Here is a 23,123-nt window from a genome sequence, read left to right on the forward strand (position 1 = left end):
TCGAAAACCTTCACATGCTAAATTTGGTTCCATTTGCTTGATTAGTTCTCGAGTTATGAGGAAATTTCTATGGAAGCCCCCCCTTTTAAAGAAGAGAGGAGTTATAATTCCCCTTATAGAGAGGGGAGGGGTCTCAATTTACTATAGAATAAATTATTGTCACCGAAAACACCCACATGCCAAATTTTGTTCTATTTGCTTGATTAGTTGTCGAGTTATGCAGAAATTTGTGTATCATTTGTATGGGAGCCCCCCTCTTAGTGGGAAGAGGGGTTTCTAACCATCACTAAAACCTTTCCTGGCCCCAAAAAACCTCTACATGAATATTTTCATGCCGATTGGTTCAGTAGTTTTCGATTCTATAAGGAACATACGGACAGACAGACAGACAGAGACAGAAATCCTTCTTTATAGGTATAGATAATGAATGTTCACTTGTTTTTGCTTACGTTTAGTGTTTCCGTAAACTTCTTTCCTGCAGTTATCTCCTAACTTCTCCTTTCCAATCTGTTACAACTTTCTAACCTCGTTCCTCTTCCTTCTGTAGCCAAATTTCGTACCGGTTTTAATTATGTGTTCGAATTACGTTAGCATGTAGCACGCAATATAACCTAGATTTTAATTGTTCAGTTAGCTTTAATTTGCAAGTGATCTTAGAATAGTTACCTAGCACATAAATATTAAATTTGAGCACTATTTGAATATCTAATCACTACAGTTTACTCTGATAATAGCATGTAAGTATTTCATTGTGATAATAGTGTGTAATTATAGTTTAAGAATAAATTTAACCACATCGCATGTGCCACCGAGAATTTTGCCTTTCACGAATGTTTACTTTTCAACGATGATGACATTTACGCTACCTAGGTTGCCAGATATTTTGAGCCGCCGCAGAAAGTGAGGTGCGCCGACCAGGGGGTCGTCACACCGTCTGTTCACAGTCATCCAGGCAAACCAACCATACTTTCGAAGGAGGATAAAAATCGTATAATTGATTTTATCGATCGGTCTTGCAAAGTTGGTTTGCCCAGCCCATTGATACGAATCGTTTGAGGATATCCGTATAGGACAATATATGAAGCTTTGTGGAAGAACAAATGTTTTTCCGAACGGCTTCCTAAGTAGAAAATGGACGTCCTTATTTCTAAAACGGCATCCGCAAATTTCGAGACGTGTCCCGAGCGTTTTATCGAAACAAAAAACATGCATAACAGAGCAATCAATTCGGAAATGGTTCGCCGAAATATCAACTTACATTTGCTCCGAAAAACTACAGAATACTTTTCGAAATCCTGCGTCCGTCTTCAACATGGATGAAACCGGCATACGTTTAGTACCAACAAAGGAGTTAGTTCTGGCTAAATGTGGTGAAAAATATGTACATACATCAAACGCTAACTCGGAAAAGGAATGTTATACGGTATTATTCTGTGCTAGTGCAGCTGGTGTTCTGGCCCCTCCACTAATCTTATTCCCGTACAAAGTGTGTCTACCCGCCGAAATAGTGAAAAGCTTACCGGATGACTGGGCAGCGAGTAAAAGTGATAGTGATTGGATGACCCAGCCAAGAAACATTTTATGATTATTTGAAAAACGTTTTTCATCCATGGCTTGTACGGTGTAAAACTTCGTTTCCGGTTATTATGTTTGTAGATGGCCACAGATCTCGTGTGTGCTATCAAACGACTGAGTTTTACCGGGAGAAAGACATCGTTCTCATATGCCTGTACCCCAATGCTACGCACGTACTTCAACCTTTGGATGTATCGTTTTTTAGAGGACTGAAGGTCGGATGGAACAGAAAATTGATCGACTGGAGGATTGAACGGGCTGGAGACCCACTGACGCGCACAGATTTCGCACCTTTACTTAAGCAAGCTATTGATGGCATCGACAACCTGGCAAGTAATCTCCAAAATGGATTTAGAAAATGTGGGCTTGTACCATTTAATCCGGATGCAGTCAACTGCGAAATGCTTTTTCAAAAAAACGTAAGTGGAAGTGATACTTCAGCAGTACCTACTACCTACCTACCTACATACACTAAGGATGACATTGATCGTGCTAAAATTGCTCTAGAAGTTATAGAATCTTTGCTCACATCCGATCAGCGCCAGAAATTTAAAGAAAACGAAAAAACGGCAAAAGCATTACAATATAATTAGAACAAACTAAAACAGAAATGTACTATACTAAACAGAAATTTTTTAAACTATGTTACACAAATATCTTAGAAATATTGCACTAAACACGTAACCGGTACTCACCATCGCTAAGCACAACTTCTGGTTGACTAGGCTTGGGAACTTGCTTGGTTTCTATTCTGAGCACTTGGTGCTCGGTGGCTGAAAACGCATTTAAACATAAGTGAATTAAACGCACATTCTATTTAGCTCCCTGGCAACTCAAATAAAAATGGGCATTTTAAATCATTTCGCTCAGTAAAAAATCCAACTTTCATAGATGACAACTGCTTAAGCATGATCATTTGACAGGGAGCTGATTTAGGATGCTTGATACTAGAGTGACGACAGTATTACGAATGAAATTACAATATCTTATATTGTTATAGTAATCGATAAAACGCGTGCGAAGTAGAAAAAAAATGTAGGTATTGCTTGAATCTCGTATCACCTATCGTCACTCTATATTCAATCATATTGAATAGTTACCAGTGTCCTCATTGTGAGACTGATTGGGCGGGCCTTGATTTTTCCCTTTTGTTTCTGAGATCTGAAGAGAACTCAAAGCTTCTGATTCAGAGAGGTCGGTATCTGTAACTGTTATAAAATATCGTATGAGTACTTGCTGTTAACATGCCTTAATATAAGAATACGTACAATCACCTTGTCGTTTCTTTTCGACTGTTTTCTTATATTCGTTGAGTTCATCGTCAGTAACAGAATCGAATGGATTCTTGGCATAAGGCGCCTTGTAGACTGTTGCGTTGTGTTGATATCCACGTTGGATAATGCCCTTAGAAGCTGCTCCCATTAAAACAACGTGATCGCCCGTGGCGGACACGTTAGCATCCTTCAGGCGATTTGCTTCATCCCAAGAGACACCTTCCAAAATGTGTGATTGTGGTCCTGCAGATATTTTATCAGCTCTTCGATAGTCTTTGATCTGCGAAACCAGATAAAGCATGCTTATTAACAACATAAGAACGTTCAGTTGTACTAAGTTATCAACTCACCTGTTGTTGAATTCGCTTAAATTCTTTTGGATTAGTATTAGGTGGTACGAACTGTAGAGCCGAATCAATCTTTACTGGCGTTGATGAATGGGTTGGTGATGCTTCTGCTACCCACTACCAGAAAATGGAAAAGAACAAAAAGAGAAACTTTCATTAAGACACCAAACACTCCACTCCTGTTTTCCAAAATAATGGTTTCTATACGTTCTAAATGATGGGTCTATGACAGAATGTCGAATTTAAAAATAATAAACCAAATCCTGAAACCCTGACATACAACAAGAGAAAAATAAACAAAAACCAGGAAAACAAACTAGTAGCAAGGGGACTATAAAAAATTAGGTAACTGTTTTACTAAACCCACAGAAAGTTGAGAAGCTAAGTAAAGCCATGGGTATAAACGTCTTCAACAGCTAAACCCTTCTCGACAGACAGACAGACAGATCGACAGACTTCGCAGCCGGTTATTAGAGTAAAGAACAATTACGGTGCTAGTGCAACGATCGTACTGACTCGCAGCGCCACCCAGTGCTGTACGGAGATTCGAACATACGACGACTGGCTTGTTAGGCCAGCCTCGTACCCCGGAGCTAATTGGGAGGGCTTTACGGGCTTTATTGTTGTTTTCACTAATTAACAATGCAACCGTGTTTAGTGTTTCAATTACAGCAGTTCCCCGAATAAGGCGGTGGGTGGTGCTGTACGCCCATGGCGATTTCTTAGTAGTCAATTAATCAATACAATTGATTTTTGGTACCGTCATCCGGGGATACTTGCAACACTTTTGAACTTTGACTTAGTATAACTTTCGAAGTATACCGTTTAGGTTCAAGTGTAAGTAGCCAAAACTTGTATAGTGGTGAGTACTTTTGATTTATGATTATAAGAAAAAATATAAACTAAATGAATCTGTAGAATAAACCGAAAATAGGGGTGTTGCAAGTTACCCAGTAAATGGGGTTACTTGCAACACTTTTCTGATTTTGCGTTTCTTATGATTTTATATCTGATTTCAAACCGCGAATAACTATTTTGAGATATTTTGAATGTATTTGTTGTAAAACAAGAGATACTGGAGGCGTTTTTTGTTTCCCAATTTCGTCTATCGCTTTTTTAAAGATATTCGGTGAAAACCCAGCATGTCGGCGAACTCCAAATTGACGTTTCAAGGCACGTGGAATTTTTCACAATTTTAATTCTTCTGGAGATGCTGGTAGACAAAATAACATCGTACAGATTCAAACTTACTTTGTGCATACTGTCTATTACGATAATTTTCATTTTTACAAGTGCTGCAAGCCGCGCCATATTGGAAGTAACACGAATTCATCGTTTCTTCTCCAAGTTCAAAATATAAACAAAACTCAAAGTTGCTATTTGTTAGCTTATATGATGCACTTATTGTGTACAGGAACCAAACAATAAAAAATAATTCCATGTCATGAACTGACGCAACTTTGCACATCCATTTTTCCTACTCTGAAAGTGAAATTACTTTCCAATCGTATAAAAACAAGCAAAACAATGATGTAATGGATTAGACTTAACTAATCAATAGGTAAACATCCCTTCTTTAAAATGGCATTGGGTACAAATGGTTATGTTAACAAACAAATGCGTTAGAGTTGTCAGAAGCGCGATGCGCCAAAGTGTTGCAAGTATCCCCGGATGACGGTACCTTATATAACTTTATGTCTTTTTTGTTTTTGTGGTGTCGCTACACCGTTTGGTGCTATACTTTTCACTGGATAAACGAACGCTCGTGGTGTAGCATTAGTGATGTGGTATGGATGTGGTGGGGTTTTCCTATTTGCACCAGCTACACTCTCCTTTTTTCTGGTGTAGCTGGTGCAGAAAAAGTGTAGCAATGGTGTAGCACAATCGAAAACGAATAGTTTTGGTGCAATAAAGCTACACCGGTGTAATTACACCACAAAAACGAAAACTGGTCAACTACCAAAAATCACCTTTTTTAGTTAATGGATAGTGGAGATATCGCGGTGGGCGTACAGCACCACCCATCGCCTTATTCGGGGAATTCCTGTAATTATAACCAAAAAATCACCCCTATTCTTGTTTGCGGCAGCATCCTCTACCGTACGAATATTTGGTTATGAACGTACCAGGAAGCCACAATGTTCGACTGTACAAAAAGAACGGAGAGTCAAAGTTTCAGTTATGTTTACTCACGCAGTAAAAAGATGCTAACCAATCAGTGTGTCCAGTTTTTTCGAATACAATTTTCAATGTATTGTACTGCCCATAAATGCATAACAGTCCCATCTGACTTTTCACCACTTTTGAGATAAACCTGGGAATCATCTTTAAATTAACTGTTCTTTCAATAGTTCAAACAAAAACGTTATGTTTGTTCCCAAGATGTTGAAAAAATATCAAACTATGTTAGTCCCATATTACAAATAAACGCATAACAGTCACAGTAGTAAAAATATTACAATAAGCATCTGGTTTTTGGAAATGCCTGGACCGATTCGACTGCAACAACTACCAAACGGAAGATTTTTTGGCCTAGACGAACACTATTGAGGAGAATTTGGATCGGATGTGCAATTCCGAAGTTTTTTTTTTTGTGTGGATATTATCACTACGACCAGCATTTTGATCTATTGTGATGTTATCCGGGTGTTGTTCTGCACTTCGTTGTTATTGCAGTATCGCTATAGAGTGAGCGAACTGCTTATTATCCGTGCTTAAAGTGTCGGTGTGTTTTCACCCCGTTTTCCCTCTACGCTTTTTACTACTTTTCAACCAACTTAGCGCTAGAGCCAGGAAGTGCGGAGACTAGTTATAATTTGTCCTTGGACAAGAGGCTTTATTCGCACCTCGAGCAAGTATCATTCTTATAACCAGTCCCGGCTAAAGGCTTCATGGTCGGTAAAGCAGAGTTCAGCACAGAGTGAGGGTGTGTATGTGTGTATGTATGTGTTCCTTACTACTTATGCATTACCAATCTCATTCCTAGAACCAGGATGGGGAACAACCTATAATTTGCCCTTGAACAAGAGGCTTCATTCGCACCTCAAGCATGTACCACTCTTATAACTTGCCCTGGCAAGAGGCTTTCATTGTTAGTAAATGCAGAATGCAGCAGGAAGGATGTGGAGGGGTCTGAGAATAAACCCATGCTAAAGTCACTTAACATCGGAACGGCCTGATTCTACTAAGATTCGAACCCATGACCACTCGCTTGTCAAGGCAGACTCGGTAACCTTGCGGCTACAGGGCCCCCCGATTCCGAAGTTACAGTGGTATCAAGTTCCGGAATATATGGGACTTGAACTTAGAAGCACCTTGAAACACAACAAACCCATCATGTGACACCTATAAATACACGGATGCAAATCTAGACTATAGGAAGTCGTATAAAGTGTTGAAGACGACGTCATTGGTCATATCTAAACATGTTCGTGAATGTTCCAGATACCTCTACGGGGATCAGTTCCTGAATTTAACTAAAATACAACATGTGACATCTCGAAGTCGGTACTCGAAATTGCAAAACTAGTTTGAAATAGTTCATTTGGTGTCACATATAGTGTCCAGGATCACAGTGGTCATACTCGGACACGTTCTGGAAGTGTTCTGGACATACAGGAAAGCGACCAGCTTCTGAGTTAAACAAACCATCATGCGACCTCACTATAAACTCAAGATAACAAATTAGAATAAAAATTCAGAGGGGTTGTGTACAAGACACGATCGCATATATAGGTGACGCAGGACTACGTAAGTCTTTTTGTAGTGATAGTAGCATGTATTCATGCTTGTAATCATTCGATTCTTCATGTATACATGCTATATGCAACATATATACATACTACATGCGTTGTATGTAACATTTATCAAAGTAGTAACATTGCATACGTTCAATTCTCAAAAGACTGTGCATTTGAAAACAATTTAACAAAATCAAGAACACAAACTATTGCTTTCCTGCTACCTTACTGAAATTAAAGATTGTTTTTATTACCCATGGTTCCCCACGTTGAAGGGGTTTTACCAATTCAATCCTATTTTATCAACAGCACATCTTTTCACTACACTTCTAATGAAAAGGCAAGCATGCGTATTCATACAGAGTTGTATTATAATCGAACACTACAGCTGTAGCACATTTTTCCAACACAGATATCAAATTCGCCTACGTTTAATTGTCTCGCAGTAAAGAATTTGCGATCTGTTGGAACAACGAACTTATGTCATTTTTCTGGCACACTTCCCTAACACAGACATCAAATTGGACTAGGTTTAATCGCGTTCGTAAGAAATCTGTTGGCACGATGGGGCTTTGTCACTCTTTCTGGCGTACTTCCCAAGCAAGGACATCAAAATGGTCTAGGTTTAACCGCGGTGTTAAGGTGAAACGGTACGGAAGCCAACATGGTCGAATCGATAGCACCCATATGCTCACATTGACGCCATTTTTTCGGCCATGTTGAGATTCAGTACCGTATCACCTTATCTTGTTGAAACGAGGAAACTTTGTCACTTGTTTTGGCTTACTTCCCAAGCACAGATATCAAATTGGTATAGGTTTAGATCATCGCAAAGAATCTTCCAACCAATCACGAAGCGAGAATTCTGGTAAAACATAGGTTCATTATTTTTCATTTTTCAATAGTTCAACATCAAGAATCCATACTTTTCTTCATTTAGGTAAATTCTTAGAAAATTTTCCGATCGATTGGTGTAAGAATATTGAAAACCGATCGGAAAACCGCTGAGCAATTAGCGCTCGAAACCTTTCATTTTTCGTGACGCTCGCATTTTTCGATTTTTTGGAATGACACCCTATCTCAAAACTTGCCGTAAGACGTAGTCCTACGTCAAAAATCATGAGTCGTTGTTCTATGAAGTCCGTTCATGAAAATTGCTCCATCTAGGAATAACTTTTAAAATATTAAAAGACTGCAAATTACTTCTATTTAAAAATTTAAAAAGGGGGTCAGTCCCGGCGTAGTGGTTAGCATTCACGCCTCTCACGCCGAGGACCCGGGTTCAAATTCCAACCCCGCAGAAGTCACGAATGACCCAAAACTGGTTAAAGTGACTATAACCTAAAAAATTTAAGGTGTTCAAAATTGGTAGGGGAGAGGCAGGTTGAGACCTATTTTGTTTTCGGTTCATAAAACTTCATCAGAATGTTTCAATTATGTGTTATACATCATTGAAAAGGTATTTCTATTGGCTATACGGAAAAAATTGTAAAATACTTGATTTTAGAAAAATAAAGAAATTATGGTTATTTTCGTGAAGGTCCTTAAAATATATTTTTTTTGGAACATCAAGCCCAATTTATTTTTAATTTAGACCAATTTTTTTCGAAAATTATGGACAAGATAAGACAAGAGCGACCGGTAGGGACGCCAATGTTTATTTGACCTTCAACCCAGTATAAAGCATTAAAATGCGCAAAACTTATTGCAAACAAGTTTAACTTGCTTATATAGCAGTTTTCAATTATATAAAAAATGGATAAAAGCAAAGAGCAAAACTTTCAATTTCTCAACCTGCAGCACAACCAAGCCATTTCAACATAATCATTTTTTACATCATCACAATACATGTATATGTAAATAGTCTTTGATGTTGAAGAGCACTTCAATACGTATCAAAAACATAAAAAAGCCTTAACCGATTCTTGGAGGAAACCAAAAAAATATTGGCTCGAAAAAGTTTCCAATAAATTTTTTGGCCATTTTTATGTCCCACTCGACTCACAAGGAAAATATTCATCTAGTTTCTTCTCAAACAACTTAAATAGCTGCAAAGGTTTAGGTTTGATGTTTAGACTAAGGTTTGAGGCGCTATTTACATTCATTTTAAAATAATCGAATTTTCTCAACCTGCTGCTAGTCTCAACCTGCAGCAGTCTACCGTATATTTTTGATGTCTTGATTTTAAGTTTTATTATCAAATTTTTAAAAAATTGACAAACTTTTTTTCAGTGCATATTTTTCATGTTAAGAAATCAAGGAAGTTTTTCCTTGGACATAATTTTCGAGCAATCAATAGTTTTCGAGAAACGATCTTTCAAACATAATACACATGGAAATGCCTCTTGAGAATATCAAGACGGCTTTTCTCCATCCCAAGATCATTAAGATCAATTAGATCGGATGATTATGTTCAATAAACATAAACATAAACAAATAAATACGCCCTTTTTTAAACTGAGTCTGGAGTCAATATATTGCCAAAACCTGTGGAAAGTGCATATTTCCTCTTATCAAACACGTTGGCAAAGTTTCATCCAAATCAGACAGGTTCAAATTTGGTCATTTACCTATTTCACGTAGAACTCCTCATATATGAATCGTTAAAAACAGTTTTTCTATTTTAGCTCTTTTTGTATACCAAGTTGTACAAACAGTAAACACAGTAACAGTTTTGTTCTACCAAGTTGTACAAACAGTGAAATTACACAACTTTGCTGAACTTCGTATACCTTTAAATTTGCTAGTTTAGGAACTGTAGAACTTATTAATATAAAAAATACCCTACCTTTGGCCCCAGATTATCCGACTACCGGCAGCAGACGGATACAAATAAAACATCCTGAATTGTGTAGCTTTTTTCATCTAGTTTCTGACACATGTGATTTATGGATTTATGGTCGGACGGTCTACTGAGGAAGCTCAATGGTCTAGGTTATTCGTCATATTTTATTTCTTTTTGTAGTTGTATGACTTTTTCATGTTCTACAAAGTTGTACCTGAATAAGTGTACCGCTTGTTTAGGACCTGTACAATTTTTAAAATTAAAAATAACCCTATTTTAACCCCGAATTACTACCGGTAGACGGCGGTAAATTAACGGGAAAGTCATAACTTTTCGTCGGAGAACCCAATTTCGGAAGCAGTTTTTGGACTCAAAAGCGGGCTTCTGTTTATAGAAATGTATTCACTACATTCTTCTGGGTTTGAAATGGGAAAGGAAAATGAGGAAGCGTCCAACATAGCTCCAGCCATCTCAAGCCCCTACCTAGCGCCTCCACGTGGCCTTACCCGGTAAAATACCGGTATTGACAAAATTTTCCGAGTGAAAGAAAATGTTAGTACTTTTCTGTATAAACCTTTATTTTTTGAGGTTTTTCAAAATTTCTGCTTAGCAAAGCAGAATTTCAACAGACATAACTTGCTTAATGACCTAATGATCTATGTTGCATTCACTGATGGTAGAATGAGTGCTTTGCGTTCCTACCAAGTTCTTGAGTTTTTCCGTCATCAACAAACCTGATCATCATTCAGAAGCGCCAACTTCTTCATCACTATTCGCCGGTAGAGTCTTTTCTATGTTATCAATCCCATTAGTCGCAGTTGCAATTAACCGCTTTAAGATTTTGTCAGCTTGACTAATCAATGTAGTTCTTGAAGACTTCCAAATTTGTTAAAGTCTATACTCACAAATTCTTCGACGTCAAAATTGTTCAAGAAAGTGATTCCGAAAATTTGAATTTCAAGTTGTCCCAAAATGAATCGAGCATCGCGCTAGAAGGTGTTATGAACGCGGGTTTTAACATGCGGGGGACGACCTTCAATACATCTAGCCAATTCATCTGTTTCGCTGACGATGTGGACAATGTCGGAAGGACATTCCAGGCGGTTGCTGAGCAATATAACAAACTGAAACGTGTAGCATTGAAGGTTGGATTAGTGTGAATACGTCTAAAATGAAGTACCTGTTAGCAGGAAGAATCGAGCGTGATCGTGCTCGCATAGGCAATAATGGTAGTCGACGGAGACGAGTTCGAGATGGTGGACGAATTTGTATACCTTGAGTCGTTGATGACGTCGGATAACAACGGATAACGGATAACATACGCAGACGTATTCTAATCGGAAATTATGCTTACTATGGACTTCACAAAACTCTAAGGTCTGGTAAGTTTTATCCCCGTACCAAATGCACCTTGAACACGGCTAATGTACACGCCCTAATAAGACCGGTAGTCCTCTGCGGGCACGAAACGTGAACAATGCTCGATGGGGACTTGAAAGTATTGGTCGTTTTTGAACGTTGTGTGGTTAGGACCATTTTTGGCGGTGAATGTGAAAACGGTGTATGGAGGAGAAGAATGAACCACGAGCTGGTGTAGCGCTTCGACGAACCCAGGACCCAGAAAGTTGCTAAAGCTAGAAGGTTACAAGGGTGGGACATGTTGTGAGGATGCCGGCCAACAATCCCGCAAAAATGGCGTTTGCAAGGTACTCTCCCAACTTTTATGTCGTCGACTATCACCATTTGCAAAGGAGTTCATGTGGCAATATCAAGCAGGATTCATGGGTGCTCGTGCTATTACGGATCAGATTTTCGCGCTTCGGCTAGTGTTGCAGAAATGTTGGGAATACAACGTGCCCACGCATCATTTATTCATGGACTTGAAATCGGCGTATGACACGATCGATTGCGATCAGCTATGGCAGATTATGCACTGCTGTGGATTTCCGGATAAACTAACGCAATTGGTCGAGGCGACGATGGATCGAGTGTAATGTGTGTTGTTCGAGTATCAGGGGCAGTCTCGAGTCCCTTTGAATCTCGAAGAGGGTTACGGCAAGGTGATGGACTTTCACGTTTGCTGTTCAACATCGTTTTGAAGGGTGCGATAAGAGCGGGGATAGACACGAGTGGCACGATATTCACGAAGTCCGTGCAGCTTCTTGGCTTCGCTGACGACGTTGACATTATTACACGTACCTTTGAGAGGATGGCGGAAACGTACATCGGATTGAAAGCTGATGCTAAACAGATTGGACTTGTCATTAATCATGTATCGAAAACAAAATATGTACATGAAAGGAAGAGGTTTTAGAGAAGTGAATGCTGACCTCCCTCCCCGGATTCATTCAGACGATGATGAAATCGAGATGGTAGAAGAGTTTGTGTATCTGGGCTCACTGGTTACCGCAGACAACGACACAACCAGAGAAATACAAAGACGCATTATGGCAGGAAATCGTGCCTACTTAGTACTCCGTAGGACGCTGCGATCGAACAAAATTCGCCACCGCACGAAGTTAACAATCTACAAGACGCCGATTAGACCGGTTGTCCTTTACGGCCATGAGACATGGACTATGCTCGTGGAGCACCAACGCGCCCTTAGTGTTTTCGAACGGAAGGTGTTGCGCACCATCTACGGCGGAGTGCAGATGGAAGACGGAACGTGGAGGAGGCGAACGAACCATGAATTGCATCAGCTGCTTAGGGAACCACCCATCGCTCACACCGCAAAAATCGGTCGTCTGCGATGAGCTGGGAACGTCGTGAGGATGTCGGACGACAGCCCGGTTAAAAAAGTTCTCAATAACGATCCGACAGGAACGAGACGGCGGGGCGCGCAGAGAGCAAGATGGATCGATCAAGTGGAAGGCGACCTGCGGACCCTACGCAGACTACGTGGCTGACGAATTGCGGCCATGGACCGAGTGGAATGGAGGCGACTTCTTCGTACAGTAGAGGAAACCACGGCCTCACTATGGGGAATTTCCATACAAGCAGGCGGACAAAAATATTTTCGATTTTTTTCTAGGATTTTTGACGTTTTTCTAGTTGATATGATTAAAATATGTTGTTAGACTACATTTGCAAACATTTCACGAACATATTTTGAAAAGGGTTTAGCTGTTTACCTTTGTCATATGTCGAAAACTAATATGGGTTATTCCATCTCAAACGTTTGGATTCGATCATCAGCGATTTCAACCAAAGTTCGCATAATTGTTCATTCCGACCCCACAACCAATTTCCCGAAGTTATACGCCGATTGATCAATTCCCCTAGCAGTGGCGCTGGTTACTTTTTTACAGATTTTCAAAAAAAGTCATTTTTCGGGCTTGAATATCTCTGCAACAGTTTGATGTGAAGACATGCCAATATACTTTTTCTATGGGTTTTTGACCGCGCAATTGAATGATGTTATCAGTTTTTATCTAATTTGTCAAGATCGTACATATTTTTGCAATTTAAACCAAAAATGCGAATATCTCAACACACCCCCAATTTTATTTTCAAATAAATATGCTCATAATGTTCTCCAGACAAATTCTACATAAGAATCACTTAACTAGAAAAGACAATATTGGTAGTTCGGGAGATATGGTGTTTTGAATATCCGGGACATGCGTTATTCTCTCTGAATTATTATTAAAAGTATGTTTAAATACGTTTACCTGAAGCTTCCAGACATTTGTATGACTAAAATGCTTTTTAATGAAAAAGATGCATTTTCAACATAGAATCAACATAATAAATTTTGATGTTCTGGATACTTTTGTATGAATTTTAATAAAAGTAATAATTTCGTACAAATTTTTATAGTTCTATTATATAATTGTGCTATTTATTTGTGCAATATAATGCATTTCACTGGTAAAATTATTATGGTATTTCACTTCTGAAATTATTCGAAACTTCGAAGTAATTTTGAAAATGGCTTAATTAGCACTACGGGAAAACCTAGCCTAAAACGAACGAAGTTCAGAAACTGCCTGGCAATTGATCAAATATAACTGACCTTATGTAAAATTTTCCTGCAAATCTCATGGTGCCCACTCCTTCCTTAATTGTCATCGGAAAGTATTAAGTTTTGCTGATTTTCCCCTATTCTTAACAATTAAAATATTGTTGAAGTTTAATGAAGTTTGTCAGGCCAGTTAAGTTATTCATTCGTCCCATATAAACTTTGTAGGACTTACCGAAATTGGTCCATAAGTTCAGCAGATCTAGAACATATCTTGAAATAGGTCATAGGTCTAAAAATTCAGCCCACTCAATACGGATTGCAATTTAAAATTTTCGAAGACATTTCTTCGATGAACTTAACAGGAGGGGCGCATGTTTTCTTCATAGTTCCATTAACGTTGTAAGGAGGAAATCTCGATGGTGACTCCCTATGAATTACTTCATATTGAAATCTGTTTAACCCAGTTTCTAAATATGATTAAGGTACCCCGGGGCAAGTGGGAATACGAGGTAAGTGGGAACGGAGCTCATAACTCTCTTCAACCTCATTTTCTCCAACCGAACCTTTCTAGAAATGAAAGATACAACTCAAACGCATGTATTAAAATTATAGATTATTTATAACAGGCATTCCAAACATCAAAATTGGATTTTCAATTTAAGCGTTATTTTCAATTTGCGTTATAAGTTTGACGCACCTTTCTATAAATGATATTTTGGCCACAGGCTTCTCGAAAAAGTATATGTTTTTCTGACAGTAGGTAAACATAGTGTATTAACAAACTACACCCGAAAACTAGTTGTTTAATTTGACAAACGGCATTAAAAAATGGGTCAAAATAAGGTCGGCAATTTAAAGCACCCGGGGCAAGTGGGACCTATTAAAAATAAAGTGTTTCAGCACAAAACTTCCTGTCTTAATACATTTTTTAGATGAAATATCGACCATTTTCAGTTCAATTACATAATATTTATACCAGTAAAGCTTTAAAATAAAACCGAAAAGTACTAAACCAAAAAAGAAGTTCATATGCACAGCTTGTGAGGGAACAAACAGTTTGGTCACATTTTGGTTACACCTAAACGATGTTAATTGTATTTGGAAAGTCAAATTTGATATAATTAAGTAAATCTGCAACTGGAATTGAAACAATAAAGTGTTTCGGTTATAATAACGTAACTATCTCTTATGAGTAGCTCTACCGCATTGGGCATGGTAGAACAAACAGATCATAATCGTATTTTCGAGCTATTAAATAATGGTTGATCCTAAATTACGTCTCGCAAGAATTGCATACAACGACATATTCAACTACATTTCATTACAATAATGCTTTACAACGTAATTGCTCACGATCTGTGTTTTATATAAATTATAAAGTCGCCCGTTGTGATCTGATTTTGTTACGCTATTTTTGAATGAACCCTTCGTACAAATGTTGTTTTTGATTGCTTCTTGCAACGCTTTAACATTGCTGTGTATTAACTTACACAATTTACTATTATTTTATGCTTTTTAATCAAATTTGAATATAGGTCCCACTTGCCCCGGTAAATGGGGCAAGTGGGACCTATCGCCATAATTTTGAAAATTTTCCTCCAGATTGATTTCATGTAAATTGATAGGCCTTTTTCGTAATTAATCCTTCGAAGTGATACCACTGAAGAGTTTCTGTGCTGAAAGAATTTTGAAATAATCATAGGTATAGAAAACACAGCGGAATAAACCACAACTATGCATTTTTTAGGTCCCACTTGCCCCGGTGTACCTTATACTAAATGCTTCTTCTGTTGACATAATTTCACGTTGATCAGTTAGTTGTGCGCGCGCGTATGTGTGTGTGTGTGTGTGTGTGTGTGTGTGTGTGTGTGTGTGTGTGTGTGTGTGTGTGTGTGTGTGTGTGTGTGTGACGGAAATATATTTAATCTTGAAATCTCCCATGGTGACTAGAATTTTCAAAACACTATATTTGGCAGAGTGGCGCATGGTGGCACGTAATTCTTTAATAAGTTGATAGTATATACCTGAGATTTAACCCAGAAGGAGGAATTAACCTGGAGATATCTGGAGAAAAAAAGTTCTCGACTAAGAAAGCAGAAAATTCTCTTATTTTTTTATATTTTCCTTCTCATGCTTTTTATTATTATAATTTCTCCTCTAGCCGTCCAAACCATTTATTTTTCGGAAAGCTCATTTCATTACCTTTCTAATGATATATAATACATAAGATTTATTTTTGGAAATAGTGTTCAAAAATTGATTTGAAAGTAAACGTGTTTGAATGGCAAAAAGCGTATATGTCATATCGGTTTTCAACTTTGACAGCCTCTATGTCAGAAACAACATCGACTAGAGACTTCCTATTTTGGATTTTTCTTAATTGAAGTGTTTGCTATCAATAGAAAATTTCATTAAGCGGATTAGTGAAAGTCAGTTTTCTGATTTTTGTCCGCCTGATATCTCATAGTGGGCCTGGAGCTGATTAAGGAAGGAAGGAAGGAAGGGTAGAAAGGGAAGAAAAAAATTAAATCAATAATGGAAGCACTTATGGAAACTCAAATGATGCAACTCTATTCCATTTGAAGGACTGCTGGTGAGCTTGTTCTATTTTTGCTCATATATTCATATATTGTATATTTATATAACACAAATTTTATTACATTGCAATGTACCATTATTGCAATGTATCATTATAGTAAAGGGGAGGGAGCATAAGGGTATCGAATGAAACGAAGACTGGATGAGGGATGTGGCAACCAGCCCAAGTCATATAAGGTAGGAGAAGATTTTGACGCGCTCTTGTAGCACACAAATCATCACGCAGGATTAGTTTGCACGGCGAAGTTATGTACCTAGAAACCGGAGGACTATGCTGGAAGGAGTGTCTAAGATTCCCGTAGAATCATGTAAGCGACATTGCTTATAGATCCACTAAACCCCTGTTGCTCCTTCACGAACAGCATTGACATGAAAGGTGCTGGGTAGATAAATTTGATTCTGTAGTAATTCTACTTGCATACAACGGGACCCCTTGAGGTGATGGTGGCTACCCCCTTATATACATACGAAGTTTGTCGGGTTAGCTAGTAGCTCTATAAAACTAACAGATTTCTCGCGATTTGACAAGTAACCGCGATAAGATCAATTTTGATTGGTGCGCCATTTTGTATTGGTACACCACACTTATGATTAGTTTATAAGAGACGTGGTGCAGCCAACAACTTTTAACGTGGTAATATACGCAACCACAATAAATTTGCTTCATTAACAGCTATATTATGGTTTTTTAGCTAGCTATAAGTGTGTTTCGACTCGTTTCCTCTTGGTATTGCGCAATACCACAATAAAACCAGAGGTTGATTAATACCGCAAGTAAAACCAAGTGACCTCAGAATTGTTACTTGGGTAAAAGTGATAGGTTGGTTGAATTCATCTTTCTCATCAGTTCATCTTCGGGCAAGACACATCAATCGTGTTTCGTCAGCTTACAGACACGGATTCTGGCTAATGTTTGCTGTTTGAGATTTCGGTTGGGTTGTAAAATAGCTCCGTAACACTTATCTTCTTGGAGATGGATTCGTCGCATTACACAGCGATTTGTTTAGGGTTTTCAGAGATTTGTTTAGCCATAATCAGAGATGAAAGGTTCAACTCCGACGCTTGATTTGAACTTTGCGGCCAGTCATGAGTGTTCTTGTACTTTTCATTTCCTCGCGCAACAGTACTTATAAGATACTGTCAGCTGGGGATACTTACAACACTTTTCTGATGTTGCGTTTCTTATGATTTTAAATTTGATTTCAAACCGCGAATGACTATTTTTAGATATTTTGAGCGTATTTGAAGTAAAACAAGAGATATTGGAGGCATGTTGTCTTTCCCAATTTCGCCTATCGCTTTTTTAAACGTATTCGGAGAAAACGCAGCGCAAATCCGCAAATGTGGAATTTTTCACAATTTTAATTTCTCTGGAGACGGTAGTGGACAGAATAACAGACGTAAACCTACTTTGTACATACTGTCTATAACGATAATTATCTATTTTACAAGTGTTGCAAGCCGTGCCATATTGGAAGTAACAACGCGAATTCATCGTTTCTTCTCCAAGTTCAAAATATAAACAAAGCTCAAAGTTGCTATTTGTTAGCTTACATGATGCATTAATGGTGTACAGGAACCAAGTGATAAAAAATAATTTCATGTCAATGAATTGACGCAACTTTGCACATCCATTATTCCTACTCTGAAAGTAAAATTACTTTCCAATCGTATAAAAACAAGCAAAACAATGATATTACGGATTAAACTTAACTAAACAATAGGTAAACGTCCCTTCTTTAAAACGGCTTTGGATACAAATGGTTATGTTAACAAACAAATGCGTTAGAGCTGTCAAAAGCACGATGCGCAGAAGTATTGCAAGTACCCCGGTGTTGCAAGTATCCCCGGATGACGGTTTTGCCAGGTCCTGAGTTGGCGCGATGAATTTTGCAAGTGAAGTACAGAATTATTAATATTTTTTGAAACGTTGGTTCTACAATTGATGAAGGGAACGTACGGGAAAGTAATGAAAAGTTTTTGAAAATGGAGGGAAAAAAGTGGAAAGGTGGGAGGGGGGGGTATTGGTAGCTAGGCGTAACAAGTTGTCGTTGTGAATCCTACTTTTTGTCCAATGCTGAAAGGTGCATGGGTCGAACCAAACTATAATCTGAGATTATAACCGGATTCGAACCTGTTGTGAGTTCGAATCCAGTTAGAATCCCAGATTATAGTTTGGTTCGATGTCCAATGCTGGATTGGACAAAAGGTAGGAGTCACAACGACAACTTGTTAAACGTAGCAACCAATAGCCCCCCCCCCCCCCCCCCAACTCACCTTTCCATTCTTTCCCCTCCATTTTCAAAAACTTTTCATTACTTTCCCCTGCCGTCCCTTCATCAATTGTAGAACCAACGTTTCAAAAGATATTAATATATGTTTGACCGCATTTCAAGGTCAAGACTAAAAAGTGCCTAGGGAAGGGACATGAACGAGAGGCTCACGTAGGACTACGAATGCAGTGTTCGACAAAGCTTGACATGTTGACATGACATGACAGCTTGCCAATATTTGTCACGCAAATTTTTAATATACTGTACTGTAATAAATGCTCTAGAACATTCCTATAAATTTTGAAAATTTATGTGTGACTTGTTAGTAGCACTAGTCAACTTTAGGTAACTGGAATAACTTGCTCAAAACATAAAATGTTTGTCATTGGACGCACAACTTATGGTTGAACGGAAAAAAATAAATAATCTGGGTTACCATTTACCACTGATTCACTTTCGTCAATTTCCTTGCAAATAGTTGATATATAGCACCATTTATTATGGCAGGTTGAGTTGAAATATAATTGCCTTTCAGCTAACATACGAATAGCGAGTTCAAATTATGACAGTTAAAATATCACCAATTAAAGCAACATATTTTTGGATCAAACCTTATTTTTGGCTTAGACAATCGGGAATTCTTCCTCACTTTAAAAATTGCTGCATCACGTCACATGTATGAATATTCCGTCAACCCCTTTTTCATATGACATTTCTTTTGAATAAATTCTTTCAGTCGATTATAATCGACCGAAAAATAGGGTTGGTCACTCACTTTTTATAACTCTTCACTTTCAAGACATCAAATTGGACTAGGTTTATCGCGGTGCTAAGAAGTCTTGTTAAGGCGAAAAAAAAGCGAAGCCATGGGTTTATACCGTCTTTAGACATTACCCTTCTTTATCGACAGACTTCGCAGCCGACTGTTAGAGTACAGGGAAATTACGGGGCCAAGACGAGTTAAGACGAGAGGACTTTATCACTTATTATGGCGTACTTCCCAAGCACAGATATCAAATTAACCGTCTAAACGCCGTCATGAATCTTCGACCTGTTGGGATGAAGGGGCTCTGTCACTTTTTTGTATAAAAATAAAGGAAAAATATAACGAAAACCATTAAAGCAAGTGTAAAAACTAGAAAGAGTATAAATTTAAGTACGGTTGTATACAACCGTACTATTTGTGGTATGGAAACATCATTATCGCTACGGCAAATCAGTACTACTTATTTCGACCAATCACAGAGCGTGGATTTTTAGTTAGACAATTTTTTTCCATGTTGGGTATTTTTATCACTGCGACCATTTGTTTTATCTATTGTGATATATTCCCCGTTTTATGTTGTTATGTTGTCAAGATGACGCACCACTGTCAGAAGTGATTGTCATTATTTGAGTAATAGCATTTGTCCAGCCTGGTAATGCACTGCGCTGGGAGTTGTTCTCCAAATATCAGAGGGTTCTAACAGCCCTCTTTCGAAGAACCTTAATCTTTTATTGAGAATTGCCGGACATCGGCAATTCTTCGATTCTTCGAAAGCTTCAGGATTTTGCGAGTCATTGAAACGTTTGGAGAGATAAAACGTTTCGACTGCCTAGCATTGAAAGTGTTATTCCAATTTGATTCCACTTTCGTACATTCCCATGCTTTTAGCTCCATTTTTAAAGCGGAAGCAGATAAGCAACAGAAGGGCTCAGGTCCTACAAATTGATGAGATGATCCGAGTCTTGCTAGTGCATCAGCTCTTTCATTTCCATCAATTCCACGGTGACCTGGGACCCAGTACAAGTTGACTTGGTTACGACAAGACAATTTTTGGAGTGATTGAATACATTCCCAGACAAGTTTTGATGTGCATGTCACCGACTTTAGCGCATTTAGAGCTGCTTGGCTGTCGGACATGATGCATATATTTGAATGTCTATAGTTCCTGCGCAAGCACACAGTCGTACATTCTAGAATTGCTTGTAATTCAGCTTGGAATACAGTTGGCCATCTGCCCATAGAAATTGACATGTCTATTCCTGGGCCAGTTACTCCTGCTCCCACTTGATTGTCCATTTTTGAACCATCTGTGTAGAAAACTGTCCAGGCTGGACGAATATCGGGACCACCATCTTCCCAGGAATCACGTCTAGGCTCAAATACACGAAATATTCGGTTGAAGTTGTATTTTGAAGTAGGACTACTTCTTTGATTTCTATATTGGGGTGCACTTTAGAAAAACGAAAAGGGAACATGTAACGAAAAGTGGTTATGGTTTGCACGCTTATAACTCAGTCATCCGTCAACAGATTCTAGAGATATTGGTATCAATCGATTGGAAATTTTTCAAAAAATCCATTACAACAAAGTAGATTACATGTTTCCCTAACAAACGTTTAATAATTGAGAAAATATGAGTCTAATATTTAATATTTCATTATTTGCATTTTTTTGCCTTCCCGCGCCAGTGCTTCCCTAGCACGGATGACAGAAATATATACGAGATGAACTATGGGTTAAACTTCTTTTCCTTACCTTCTTCGGTCACCGGCTTTCGTTGGCGAAATATCAGCCAGCAGCAGCTAGCTTGCGACGCACCGGACAGCAAGTTTTCGAGACACATCGGTGGCAAATTGGCAATTTTAAAGGTTGTATTTGAAACTTTGTTTGCCTTTGCCTCGGTGTGCGTCATCAGTCGGTCGCCGGCTTTCGTTGGCGAAACATCAGCCAGCAGCAGCTAGCTTGCGACGCATCGGACAGCTAGTTTTCGAGACACATCGGTGGCAAATTGGCAATTTTAAAGGTTGTATTTGAAACATTGTTTGCTTTTGCCTCGGTGTGCGTGATCAGTCTGTCGCCGACTTTCGTTGGCGAAACATCAGCCAGCAGCAGCAAGTTTGCGACGCATCGGACAGCCAGTTTTCGAGACACATCGGTGGCAAATTGGCAATTTTAAAGGTTGTATTTCCACCATTTGTCTGCCGATCAACCTTACTGAAAACAGTAATTTTATTTATTGCTAGATTCCCGAGATAAAGTCAACGGTTCACAGGTGTTGTACAAAATACAACAGCGCAAGTAAACCTTCCGTTACTGCGCAACTGGGGAATCTATTATATGAAATTCGTACAAAAATCATCGGATTTGGCATTGGGAGACGAATTGCTCTACATTCGTAGTCCTACTTCAAGCCTGCGCCCGTGCCACTAGGCATGGACCCTTATACTTTTTTCTCCATCCAATCTTCATTACTGGTTACAAGAGGATTAATACTAATAGTTTTTGGAATACTGAGATGACCTGTTAAGTCCTCTTCAAAAAGGTTCATTGATCTTTTGATCCTCAGAGCACTATTTTCAGCTTCTAATTGTATAAACTGATGCGATGGAAGTATATAGAGTAAAGCATCCAACGCCTTTGAAGTTTTTCCAGCTTTATTTGGGTAGTTTCTCTTTTGTTTTTGGCCACCAGACCAACGAAGTATAAGTAATCCTGGGTCTGACAATGGCCGAAAAGATCCAATGGATCATCTTCGGTTTCAGTCCCCATTCACGTTCTTTTACATATCCATAGAGCATTTGTTGCTTTGTTTACTGCTTGCTCTGGATGTGTGTTCCAATTGAGTTTTCCCCTTCGTACCAATACATTGTTCCTGGTGCTAATCTCTAAAGCAACGTTCAAGCGTCGTATTGAACGTTTTGCTCATTAGCTTCGTGACTAGATAAAATGGAATCAAAGCGCAGGCCATAGGGATATGTGGTAGTAAGTTGTTCAATGCTGAAGATGAACGAGTAATGAGACAATAATGCGCCCGCGCTTTCGAGTAAAAGCTGTTTCACGTTCTCTTTTTATCTCCTTCGTACCCAGAATCAACACCAGGAATAATGTGTTGGTATATGCTTGTGCATTGAGATCAAAGCAACGTTCAAACGTCGTGTTGAACGGTTTGCTCAGCAGCTTCGTAAACTAAACTAATAATTTACCGAATTATTCGTATTGCATATGCGTCGGTTCAAACGAAATCATGAACTAGTGAGGCTTCGTACACAAATTACGTAACGCTTAGAGGGGAGGGAGGGGGGTCGAGTTAGCGTTACTTGTTGTTACATAGGGGGGAGAGGGGGTCATGAGAATAGTTACGTAACAAATATATGAATACCAAAAAGGCAGTTGCCAAATAAAGACAGGACATGTTGGAGGTGGAAAACAGTGAATCGGTTTATACTAATGAACATTATGACACAAAATTATGGTTTGTAGCTGATGAAGATAATCCTACTAAATTTCCAGTTATTACGGTTGAAGACCATTCCAGGCTGCCCAGTTTGCTTCGGGGTACGATGCTGGCCTAACAAGCCGTCGTATGTTCGAATATCGGCTAGGAAGTGCTGCTATAGAGCCAGTAGGATCGTTGCACTATCCCCGTAATTGTCCTGTACTCTAATAGCCAGCTGCGAAGTCAGTCGATAAAGAAGGGTCAAGTTCTCAACAGGACGTTTATACCCATGGCTTTGCTTTTTACCATTTCAGCTTAACATGGGCCGATGCCTGATTGTTGTTTTTAATATGAAGCTTGCT

General features: G+C 38.7%; 1 protein-coding gene across 7 annotated transcripts in view; it reads right to left on the bottom strand.

Annotated features, from left to right (window-relative positions):
* The window catches only part of LOC128741322 (protein hu-li tai shao), a 175,169-nt gene that overhangs the window by 67,608 nt on the left and 84,438 nt on the right, over positions 1 to 23,123 (bottom strand). For all 7 annotated transcript variants that reach the window (XM_053837056.1, XM_053837057.1, XM_053837054.1 and 4 more), the window contains 4 exons: positions 3,200 to 3,313; positions 2,844 to 3,129; positions 2,676 to 2,783; positions 2,271 to 2,348 (listed from right to left, as the gene is read on the bottom strand). In XM_053837056.1, the coding sequence (XP_053693031.1) occupies positions 2,271 to 2,348; positions 2,676 to 2,783; positions 2,844 to 3,129; positions 3,200 to 3,313 (586 nt within the window). The remainder of the gene's footprint in view (positions 1 to 2,270; positions 2,349 to 2,675; positions 2,784 to 2,843; positions 3,130 to 3,199; positions 3,314 to 23,123) is intronic.

This window comes from Sabethes cyaneus, chromosome 3, assembly GCF_943734655.1.
Source record: "Sabethes cyaneus chromosome 3, idSabCyanKW18_F2, whole genome shotgun sequence".
NCBI lineage: Eukaryota > Metazoa > Arthropoda > Insecta > Diptera > Culicidae > Sabethes > Sabethes cyaneus.